At 34.0% G+C, this 12,522-nt stretch overlaps 1 protein-coding gene across 2 annotated transcripts in view; it reads left to right on the top strand.

Moving 5' to 3' along the window:
- Positions 1–10,637, top strand: part of LOC136030001 (uncharacterized) — a 118,105-nt gene extending 107,468 nt beyond the window's left edge. For both annotated transcript variants that reach the window (XM_065708609.1, XM_065708610.1), the window contains one exon: positions 6,287–10,637. In XM_065708609.1, the coding sequence (XP_065564681.1) occupies positions 6,287–6,583 (297 nt within the window). In that variant the 3' untranslated portion in view covers positions 6,584–10,637. The remainder of the gene's footprint in view (positions 1–6,286) is intronic.
- The last annotated feature ends 1,885 nt before the right edge of the window (positions 10,638–12,522 follow it).

A 12,522-nucleotide genomic window follows, 5' to 3' on the forward strand; every position in this document is an offset into this window, starting at 1 on the left:
AAGTTGCTGAAGTGGTGCAGCGTTCCTTTACAGGTATAGTTGTATTTGGGAATCAACATCTTTCTGGCACTAAACTGCTGAAGAGGTGCAGCTTTCCTTTGAAGATATAGTTGTGTTTGGGAATCAACATCTTTGAAATTGTTAGGGAGGAAAAGTTTTGTCAGATTTAATGGATTAATTGTCATCGTTTAATTTCATTTTTGAATGTAGCAGCACCGATGTAAAATTCGGTAGTGCCTTATAGGTGGAATGTCTTAGAAGCCGTGGTTTTTAGGTATGAATAGACATAATGCTAGTCCAGGGGGTAAAGATGCTTTTTATTTTGAAGTCTTTGTTAGGTTATTGCCTACCAGAACATTGTTCAGAAATTTTTATTGGTTCTCTTCTTTGACACTGTGAAAAAAATTCAATGAGCACGATTGCTTGCGTTAGGTGATAGCAAGTATTTGAACAAATTGAGTTGTGCTACTAGTTAAATCTTGTTGTGATTGAGCCTTTATTTTCGGTAGATCATGAAATAAGTGCAAGACTGATTTTCTATAGTGACGCGAATTGCACCAACAAACGATAGGATTGATGTCCAGTCGGCATTTGACAGTGCACAAGGTAATAGACGAGACTTTGTCTGACTGCGAATTTTGGCAAAAGATTACACCTTTATGTTCTCTTTCGCTATTTTTAAGGACTAAGTAATAGGACTAGTCGCAACACCCACGATCTCCAAAAAAGTTTTTCGTATGACCCTTCAAGAGGGTAATCAGTTCAGCAAGACTTTAACTTTAATCTGAGGGTTTACGGTGCCGACTTACTTCTGAGAGAAAATGGAATAAGTGTTGGTTTTCCCGCAAATCTTACTCCGAAATTTCTGTGTGAAGAGTGACATGGCAACTGTATGATGATCTGTAAGGATAATGAATTTTCCAGATGAAGACAAATCGTTCTTACTTTTTTCCCCTATTTTCCTTCTACTCCTATACCGAATATCACATAAAACTAAATATGATCCTTGTAAGTCTTCCCGTGATATTTTTTTTTAACTTTTTTTAAGGCCGTACACATTGCCCATTGCTACTACCAATCGAAAGATTTAGTGACAAATTCGGGTGACTATTCATGGCAGCCTCTCGGCCGCTCATGGGGTGGTTGAAAGTTACTCGAGCTTATAAGTTATTTGTAGAAATTTGTCGAAGAGTTAGAAGCTTCATAGAAAACTATATCCTAGAAGAAGTAAAAGGCGTAACAAGTGAATCTGCGGAAGAGTCATTAGCATTCGAATATCGGGAAGAAGCGGTTGGCCCTTGTGGTCAGTTGTTTTTAGTCATGGGTATTTGGTGTTTAATGCACTTGTTCTAGTGTTTGGTGTTTGAATGGAAGAAAAACAACTCCTTCTGTCAGGACCTTCAAATAGTTCAAATGATGAAGAAAGTTCTTGTTTTTTTCTTCTGTTTATCTTCTATTCCAGCACCATCTTTTCCCAAACCGGATATATGATCCACTTACATTCTCCTATGACGTTTTTTCTTAGAAATGTTGGTACACACCACCCATCGATTCTACCGATTTAACTATTTAGGGAAAAATTTGGATGCATTAGGGCCGTTTGGAAATCAACTTCCAGGCCGTTTGTGGTTTAGTTTTAAGTTATTCAAACTCAATATTTTAGAGTAAAAAGACAAACTTTTTTGTGGGTGAACCTGCGGAAGGATCATTAGTGTACAGGATGGCGAGAAGGAAGTCTCGGCCCTTGTGACGAGTGGTTTTCAATTGTTGGTGTTTTTACACTTGTCCCAGTGTTTAGTGTTTGAACAGTAGCAAAAAAAGTGTGTTAGTCAGCTTCATGTTTAAAATAACCTTAAATTACCAAAATGACGACAGAACGCTCCTAGTTTCTTAAGTACTTTTTTTTCTTCTATTCCAACACGTAATTTTTCACAAATCAAATATATAATTCGCTTAAACTCTCCTGTTATGTATACATTTTTTTTTTGGAAACTGGTCGGTTATTTTTCATACTAGGCTGTATAAAAATATTTCGTAAACCTCGCTGGATCAGCTTTCCGTTTACTAATGCATCTAATAAGCACTAAGTCTAGTGAATTTAATAAGCAGACCCCTTCAATGTTGCTTCGAGACATGTGGTTTAATCATCTTCATCGTAATTGGATGTGTCATTTTCAGTGAATTAATTTCATCCAAAGTTGCTCAAAGATAGGAAATTTCTACCAAATTTTCTCTAAGCATACTTTCCCTTTATTAGCAATGTTCATTAATCAGATATATAATAAGATTTGGATAAGATAGTGTCCAGACCTTTGTTTGAAGATAAAGAGTTACGAAATATATTTTAAAGAGGAAAAAGGAACTCATTGTGGTATTAATATCATCAGGACGTAGCTTCAGCATTTTATTGGGGGAGGGGGGCAAGAGGGGTCCACATCGCGAGATTCAAGGGGTATGGGTTTTCTAATTTGTACCCAAATTATTGGGGGGAATGCCCGTTTCGTCCCCCCTCCCCGAAACGACGCAACTGAATATTATATATGTAAATATATATATATATATATATATATATATATATATATATATATATATATATATATATATATATATATATATATATATATATATATATATATATATATATATATATATATATATATATATATATATATATATATATATATATATATATATATATATATATGTTATATATATTCTATATCTATTATATATTATATTATATTATATTCTTATATATATTATATATATTGTTATTATATATGTTATATATATTCGGAACATTCATGTTACCGTGAATGTTCGAGATATTGTTTATGTTGACATTTATCGGTGAATGTTCAAAATTCCTTTTTATCTGCTTGGATTCAATTACGTTCAATTACGTTAATTGGATTCAATTAAGTTTTGGGTGAAAATGCTGAAAGGTCCCTCCTCAAGACTCATCAGAGCAGCTTATGATGAATTACTTATCATGGGACAAATCTTCATGGTCCTTCCATGTCAAAAAGCTCCTGGACAGCACAGGTTTATCGTATGCATGGAATGGAGGAGATGGTCCAATCTCAGATCACAAAGCATTTCTATCAGAGATCCAAACAAGGCTGGAAGACCAAGAAATTCAGAAATGGTGGAACGACCTTAGCCAGTCGGAAAGCTTAAGTTCTTACTATAAAGTGAAAGAAAATTATATATATTTTAAATTAGGGGTTCCAAAAGAATCCTTGAAGTCTTGGATGTAGGTGCGAGCAAACTGTCTCCCTCTTTATAATGTTTGGAGAAATAGGTGTTACCCGGAAATGCGGTATCCTTGCCCGATTTCCGGTGATCTTGATGGGCTGGACCATTTTTTTTCAGGTGTCAGGGGCTAAATGAGCTAAGAGTGAGCTTTCTTGGTGTAAGTGGTCGTGAGCCCCTTCTTGGAACTTTGAAGTCGACGTCGAAAATAAATATAGTAGCAGTGGGAAATTTTGTCCGGAAGGGTCTTATTATTCGAAAGTCGAGTATTACATGATTTAGTTTGTTTGTTGTTGTATATGTATGTATACGGCCTGAAAAATGGCTTTAAATACAGTCATTCATTCCTTCATTCATATCCCGTACCAAAAGAGGAATAAAGTATTACAAGTTGACATCCATATGAAAATCTCTCCCTATATTCTATGATCATCAAAACAAACCACTTATTTGTCTTCTAGCCGTAAAACGCTTGTTTCTCAATAAGTTTTTTGAAAACCTACCCTCTCCACCACATATGCCAATGAGCCCAAACCTCAGCCCCTTTCATTCTTTAAAAGTAGGATATACCCCCATCCCCCGGAAAATATCTCTCCCACCCCCTTAGAAAATATCAACTGGAACCCCCCCCCCCCTGAGGAAAATACTCCCTGGAAATGAACCCCGGTGGCAAATACCCCCATGGGAAATACCATCCCGCGGAAAATACCCCCCCCTGGAAATAAACGCGGATAATAAGCCTTTCCAAATTTGAGAATTTTATTTGAGTTTTGTTTTTCGTAGGGAGAAGGAATTTTGATACTTATGTTTTATACGCCACTCGCTCAAGTTTATGCTGTGTAAAACTTGAGAACAAACCGGTTTCTTTGTTAGTCTCTTTCAGCTTAGCGGGAAGCAAGACAAAGACAAGTTACAGAATGGATAGTTTGGACATTATGTTTGCTGATAAGCAGGGGGGGGTTAAATATTTCAACAGTTTGAAGTCAGAAAACAATTCTTACTTAATAATATACAGAATAATTGTACTTAACACATCTTGCATGCAGACCCTCTATACTTTACCCCCTCCCCCGTAAAGTGCAAATATATAGCCCACATTTGTTTCAAATGTAACGAAGAAACCGGTTTGTTCTCAATTTTTACACATTGTAAACTTGAGTGAGTGGTGTATAATATACAAGTATCGGAATTTTTCATGGAGAGAGCCGGATTTCCCGATATTATTTAAAACGATCAGAAATTAACTTTTCTTTAAAATATTTTATTTTAACTGAAAGTAATGAGCAACATCAAAACTTAAAGTGAACGGGAAATTATTACATCTGTGAAAGGAGTTGCCCTTCCACAAGATCTTGCTTTTTACGCTGAAGTTTTGACTTTTTGTTCTAATTTTTTAAGAACAATTCCTAAAACACAGTGTTTATTTTCAATATAATTTGCCCATTTGAACATTTTTTAGTTTGTATCTCTTTTATTTTCCTTTAATAATGGTGAACTTCGTTTCGGGATTAGAAATGCAACTTCTGGATGGAAACTGCGTTTTCTATTCTAATAAAAATTGCAACATGAAGAAAAATGTATTTCAAAACCTTGTATTCTGGGTCTTCATGAAAAGGTTTTTTTACCTACAAAATCACCCTTTCGTGCTGCAAGTTAATTCCAAGTTCAATACTTTAGGAGAAACATTTTTCCCTAGTTACCAATAGAACTGTCGGCTCTTGGGCGTTAGCTGAAGATCTTATACGCTAACTAAGGACCTAAATTTGACTTTAGGTACTATCAAATTTTTAATATAATTGTATTGTAGAAACCCGACTTAGTTCCTGTTCGTCCTATTCTAGAATCAAATGACAAAAGTAGCCTAATACTGCTATGTACTCGTTATACTATTGAGCCTAACTGTTGAACGCTCCGAAGCTGTCCACCCTATTTAAAGTTTTTGCTTTGATCGATTACCAAGGAGCACCTAGAATTTAGTTTTTTATGATTTTATCCAGCTGACCTAGGTTACTTTCCATTATTCTTCTTATTGGTTATTTAGTAAATCTTTCAAGGGGATTGGGTCTTTCTAGATCCTAAAGACATCAGCTGTCTTTGTTTTATGACGTAGTTCATTTTGCATGAACTACGTCATCTTATATTTGTCGTCCGTGTTTTCTTTAACTTGTGGCATTTGTTAAATTTTTAGATATGTTGTTCGTATTTGTATTTGGATGTATTCTATCGTTTCAAAATTTTCTAAGAAATTTTCAAGTGGTACCGATTAAGTGAGCGCATCAGCGATGTGAAATATTAAATTGAGTAGCAATATATATAAATGGAACATATGTTTGAGATAGATATACTTAAAGAATTAAAAAAAAACGTTCTTTTTATTAGTACACTTTATTTGTGATGTTTAAAAAGGAATTGTTACATCTAAAAACATAAGAAAAAAAGTTGAAGCATATTAATAACAAAACTGCTAGACGATATGTAATATTTAATACTATGTACTACTATTTACTATGCTATGTTAATACTATGTACTATTCAAGAAAAATGTTTAGATTTGACAAATAACAACTGCTGTGTTTCTTCTGGGTTGAGCATAATGTTACATTTGTCTGGGCTTTTGACAAAATTTCTGGGTAGATTCCTTATAAAAATCAAATGGACCATGAATTCCCAGCCAAAACCTTTTACAGGTGATAATGGGAGATGTTTTTTGTTTTTGCTCAGACTTACCGCATAAATAATAAATAAATAAATTAATTAAGCATAAATGGAAAACGGCTCTAGTTTAAAACGCCCGAAAATAGCTTCAAATTATAATTACTTTCAACGTGTTTATAACGTATTTAACGTGTTAATGCGAAACGCGTTTTAGCACTTCATTGAAGGGAAGGTGGCTTGATTAGAAACGATTGGAACGTCCTAGTCGTATGCGTCCTTCTGTCGTTATACGTACACTGAGTGGGCTCGAACCATTTCATCAAAAACAATATTGCGTATTTGTTTCCTATATTGTCTAATCTTCCCTATATTTCAGACTTTTGAAACCTTTGCCAAGATCAAATCATCAGGACTAGTACAGCACGATAAAAGAGGTTTCACACTCACCCAATGGATATCAACAGTGAGAGAGGCGAGATGCACTCGCCTTAGTGAAGCTGTTAAAATTGTGGATTATAAAGGAGTTCCCTTGAGTTTTTTCTTTGAAAAGTTCAAAGAAGGTACTGAAAAGCGGAGATTGAAAATTGACATTTCAGAGATTAAAGTCTTGCTTGGGGAGAGATTTGAATTTTTTTTCTCAAGAGGCATAGATATTATCGATCTACCGCTTTAAAGTTCTGCTCACTTTCTATAGGAAGAACTCCGTCCTTTGAATTTACTGAGATTGTTTTTTATGTATTCGTTCAAGCTTTATTTCAACTACACAGATTCCTTTCAGACTTAGAAACATTTTTTCTTGTATATAGAGATCAGTAGGGTCGATCTCCGAGTTTTTAATAGGCTATACGATCGTATATGTAACTAATTACGTTTTCTTGTGTTTTTTTCAAATTATATTTTCACTTAAAAATTCTTGAATAAGAGTTAAAAAAAAATCATTTTTAAATCATCTATCCTGATCAGCTCTTAAAGCTGATCAGGGAAAGTCTGAATGGGGAGGACTCTGCATACAAATAATATATTTGTAATTAAATAATTGAATTCTTGAGGAATTTTTTCTTTAAGCTGTCAAGTCTTTTTATTTAAAAGCTGTTAAGTCTTTTTAATACCGTCCTTTGGGCTGATTTTACATCAATATGCTCAATATTCTATTTAAACTGAAAACTTGACTGACCAGTTTAGGAGGAGTCTTGTGTAAATTCATAGCATATATGATTAAATGATTAAGTTCTTAAGCTATTTTGTCCAACACTTAGGGAATGGCTTATATAAAAAAAAATCTTATTCTTAATGTCATTGTGATCTTTTCAATATGACGTTCAAACTGACAAAGTGGCTAACCAATGAAGGGAAGGTTGCTGTGTAGGTAGACCCATAATATTACTATAGTTAAGTAACTAATTGTTTTAGTAATTGTATCTACCATTTCAATGTCTTATTCCCTTTTAGAAGAATATTCTTGTCCTTAATTTTACTGTGTTCTTGTTCAAGGCTTTGTTTAAACTACAAACTTGGTCAACCAATAAGGAGCAAGTGTTGTGTAGGTCCATAGCATAACTTAGCTTAAATAGTGAAGTTTTTTAGTTTTTTTTCTGCTGGTTTAATGCCTTACTTTGTTTCTTATATTTGTTTCTTTGTTTCTTTATTTAATGCCATGTTTGTTTCTTACTTACTTACTTATATGTTTCTTATAAGAATCTAGTCCTTAATATTTTGTGATGTGTTCAATTTTGTTTTAACCAACAATTTGGTTTACCAATCGGGGTTTCGTGTAGGTACAGTTATGGTCAATTAACTAAGTTTGTGTGATGTTTTATTTACAGATTGAGCGTGTTGTTTTTTGTTGTTGTTTTTTTTTTTTGTTTTTTTTTTGTAGTAAGAAGCTCGTCTTTAACTCAAGCACAACTAAAATTATTCACTACTTTAATTTTTTTTATCTGACACTTCTAGGTCTTTTCTCTTTTCATGGCTAGGATTTCTTCCTTAATGTCACTATGATATTTTTAGGGTTTCATTTAAACTGCCAACTTGAATGACCTTTAGGGGATGAGTCTTTTGTAGATTGACCTCGTAAATATGGTTTTAAGCTTTTTTAGCTGCCTCGTAAATGTCATATCCCCTATTTATACTAAGAGTCTCGACCTAATCGTTACTGCGGTTTGTTAAAGGTTTTGTTTAAATCAGAAACTTCACTTACTAATCGAAGAGGGATCGATCTACAGTATAATTATGTTTTTGGGATGGAGGAGGGGCATGCACATCTTTTTTTAAATTTTAAATCTTTGACCCATTTTATTTGCCGCCTCAATTACTTATTCTCTTTTTATGGGGAAACTCCTCATTAACGTAACTTCTGTTTCAACAAGTCCTTGCTTTAACTGAAAACGAGGCTGATCACTTAGGAAAGATTTTATTTAAACCCATATTATAACTCAGATTAAATAATTAACTATTTGTGATGTTTTATATGGTATTTCAATGTTCTGTTCCCTTTTTACATGAAAAATCTTATCCTTAACTTAACTTTTGTTTGAGCAAGTTTTTGTTTCAACTGAAAACGAGACTGACCAATAAGAGAAAGAGGCTTTTTAGGTTTATTAACTCAGGTTAAAACATTAAGAATTTGAGATTTTTCATCTCATATTTTAATGTGTTGTTCCCTTTTTAAAGGATCTCTGCTTTAAGGTTAACATAATGTTTTTTGTTTTTTTTAATGGCCTAGCAGGCTGAAAGATGTTTTTTGTAGATTCTTGGCATAAATGGGGTTAAATAATTCAGTTTTTAAGTTTTACAGGATATTTTTACTACCTTTTTATACTAAGATTATGGTCCTTATTTTTGCTGTTATTTTTGTAAAATTTTACTCAAACCTGAAATATCACAAAGCAATAGGAGAGGGGTGGTATGTAGATATATATAATGACTATAATTAAATAATTATGTTTTGAGTTTTCAGTGAAATCTTAGGATTTTAGCCTGAGTTTTGGAGCGTATTTGTCTACCATCTTAAGGACTTATTTCCTTTGTATAAGAAGGATCTCCCTAATGTTACTTTGATTATAACAAAATTTCTCTTAAACTGAAAACTTGGCCAGCAACTTCTTTAGGTTAAATAATATAGAAAATCTATTTTAGTGCCCTGAGATGGTTGTGGTCGGGGCTAGGGCCTGGGCTATCAATAGACCATTAGCCTAGGGCCTAATTCTGTCTAGGGAGAATTTAATCTGTTTCACTACTTAGTAGGCATGCATTTATGACAAAGACCTGTATCAATATTGTAACACCGAAACGTGAGCTATGTTACTAAAAACAAATTAAGGGGAAAATTTGGAAAATTAAAAGAAAACCTATTCGAATACTCCAAGACGCCTGTGGGTAGGGCCAGATTTATTGATATGCCATTAGCCTAGGGTCTATTGATTTCAGGGGCCACAGAAATCAGTCTGTTTTGTTATAGTGTAGGAACTTGAAACACATTTATTAGAGAAGCTTGTACTAATGCTGGAACACCGAAAGTTGGGCTATTCTATGGAAAAAAAGAAATTTAGTGAAAAGAAAAATTAAGAGAAGAATTTACACTAACATATAAAGACACTCCAGGAAATGCGTATAAAGGGCTAAAATAATTTGGCACATCTCTTTTTTAAAACTACTAAAATGTCACAACTGTCTTATCAGTGACTTCAATTTTTTTGGGGGGAGAGGGCGGGGAGAGCAAGTATCCCTCTAGATGCCTCCCTCTTGATTTTGAAAAATACCCTTTTGGGGGCTAATTTTCATTGAAAGTGCTTTTTTTGTTATTTGTATCGAAAAAAATGACGAATTTACCACTAAATTTTTTCGTCAACGAAATTTCAACAGCTGGTGGAATTGTTTTAGCTATTCCTAGTTAGAACTCAGTGTAGCCTATTGCCTCTTCCAATCTTAGTGAGCCAACAACACAACTGTTTCCCTTGTAATAAACTAAAGACTTTATTCGTATTTTTACATTTCACGTTTCGTATGCTTCACATTTCGAATTTATACTCTAAACAGCCATCACTGCAAAATACCGAATAAAATACAAATACGAAAAAAAACACATACCAGAAAAGGAATCTATAATGAAAATAATCACAAAAAGTTGCTTTCAAATCTTGAAGGGGGCGAAAAAAATCAAGGGGTGGGGACAAATGAACAAAGTTGAATGTTTGTGTTCAATGATCAGGTTTTTTCATCACTGAACGACTCATATGAAATTTTATAAGCTTTCTATTCCATTTTACCTTGAAAAAAAATACCTTATAATCAGTCCCTGACCTACTTCTTGCATTGATAAATCTGCTTGTGGAATTTGTTAACTAAGGATTCAAACACATTTTCCTTAAACGAGATATAGTTTTGGCATAGTTTTCGGTATAGTTATAGTTTCAAGATGTTGAATAGGCCTGTTTTTCAAATGGACCTGCACTGTATATTAGTATAGTTATTCTTTCAAAACAGACTTTGATTTTAAGAAGAATGTAAGAAACATATTTGGCGATGTACATTTTACGTGAACTGGATACCGCTTATATACGCATTACTTTAACTTTACAGTTTACAGCCAGCTGGATATACTGACTCTTTAGTTTTTTGCCTTTTTGGTTATTTTTAGGCTATTAATTTTGTTTGGTTTCTTAATGATGTCAGAGTTGAATTTATATTCCTGTTTTTATCTCTATTTACATTACAAATGCTTATATTTAGATCTACTATATAAACCCTCAGTTTGTTAGAATTATTCTCTATCTCTCTGCATTTTGCCTCCCGTTCATGGAAAGCATAGTTAGTGGCTAGTAGGCAGAACTCTCTCTCGTCAGCTAGTTAAATTAGATCTTCATTGCTATTTACATTTTCTTTTAGTTCTTCTTCTTCTGTATACATGTTGCTATTCAGGTATGCAGACATCAAAGTAAAATTTCGATGAAAAATGGTTATTTGCTGATAGTTGCCTTTGTCCTGTGGGGAACGCTTTGTGAAGTTGTAACAGATACTATAGGATTTCTCCGTCAGAAGAGGGATTGGATGTCAAACAGAATATATTGAAGAGATTTTTACCAAGCTAACAAAGTTGGGAGATGGTATCTTTAAACTACTTTGCAATTTTTAATTAAGCGTTTGATTCTAAACCATGGCACTCGTGTCAAAGTCGTCCCCAAATCACATTAAGTGATGACAATTAGATAAAGTAAGTTGAAAAATCATCGCTTGAATTTTTAGAAGGCCAATATTTATTTACGGAACAAAAGTTAATATTGCACCTAAAGCAAATTGAATCTTTTTTTTTCTTAATGAAGCGATCAAGGAACTCTAATTGAGCTTTTTAGGAAACCTCATTACAACGCTGTTTTAGAAGCCTCTCTGGAAATTATTGTATTAAAAAAAAATCGTATAGCTGTGTTAATATGAGTTTCTCCTTAGAGGTTGTCTGAAGAGGTAAAATAGAAATTAGAACATTTATACACAGATATTATTCTTATTCATAACACCCCTCGGGGCAATTTTCTGCTTGGAAAATCTGTCATATTTTGGCATGCAGTATATGTAAATTAGAGACGAATTTTATTGGTTTGGTAGATTTCTATTTAGTGTAACTCTATTTTAGATTTATTCATATTTACATTGGACAAATATAACAAGAGATAAGAGCTCATTTGGCACTTGTGGCGAGGCAAGAAAAACTAAGAGCCAAGAGCTCATATGGTATGAGCTCCAATAAAATTCTAAGAATCAATAGATTGATTTAAAAGGAAAATCAGAGGCTTAATGCCGGTCAGGATTTAAAATAAGAGCTCTGAGTCACGATGTCCTTCTAAATATCAAAATTCATTAAGATCCGATCAACCACTCGCAAGTTATAAATACCTAATTTTTTCTAATTTTTCCTCTCCCTTTAGCCCCCAGATGGTCGAATCTGGGAAAACGACTTTATCAAGTCAATTTGTGCAGCTCCCTGACACGCCTACCAATTTTCATCGTCCTAGCACGTCCAGAAGCGTCAAACTCGCCTAATCACTGAACTCCTCCCCCCAACTCCTTCAAAGAGCGCGAATCCGGTACGGTTACGTCAATCACATATCAAGGATATTTGCTTATTCTATCCACCAAGCTTCATCCCGATTCCTCCACGCCAAGTGTTTTCCAAGATTTCCACCAATCATGTCTGACTAGTTTATAGAGAATTGATTCCGTAAGATTGCATGGAAAATCACTTAATGTAGTCAGAGCTTTTCCTAGGGTTGGTGGCAGCCGAGGAAAAAGTAATTACAGCGCCCTCTCCCAACTCAAATATAAACAAAAAAGGCGAATCAAAGTGAAAAATTTGATCAGAGCGGGCAATCCCCCAGCCGTTGTGCCCAGGGCAACTGACCCTGTTGCCCCCCTTCCCCTTAGGGACGGCTCTGAACGTAGTATCATTTGGTGTCTCCTGTACTCTGTAATGTTTTTATAAATTCACAACATTTAAGAAATTATTGTAACTTTTTTTAATCCACCCTTTAAAGCTCATTAAACTTTTTCGAGAATTGACTTTTCTAGATTTTGTTTTTACAATTAACCACCAAATAAAAATTTTACGCATTCAGGGACTTT

The sequence above is a fragment of the Artemia franciscana genome, chromosome 8 (assembly GCF_032884065.1).
Source record: "Artemia franciscana chromosome 8, ASM3288406v1, whole genome shotgun sequence".
Lineage (NCBI taxonomy): Eukaryota > Metazoa > Arthropoda > Branchiopoda > Anostraca > Artemiidae > Artemia > Artemia franciscana.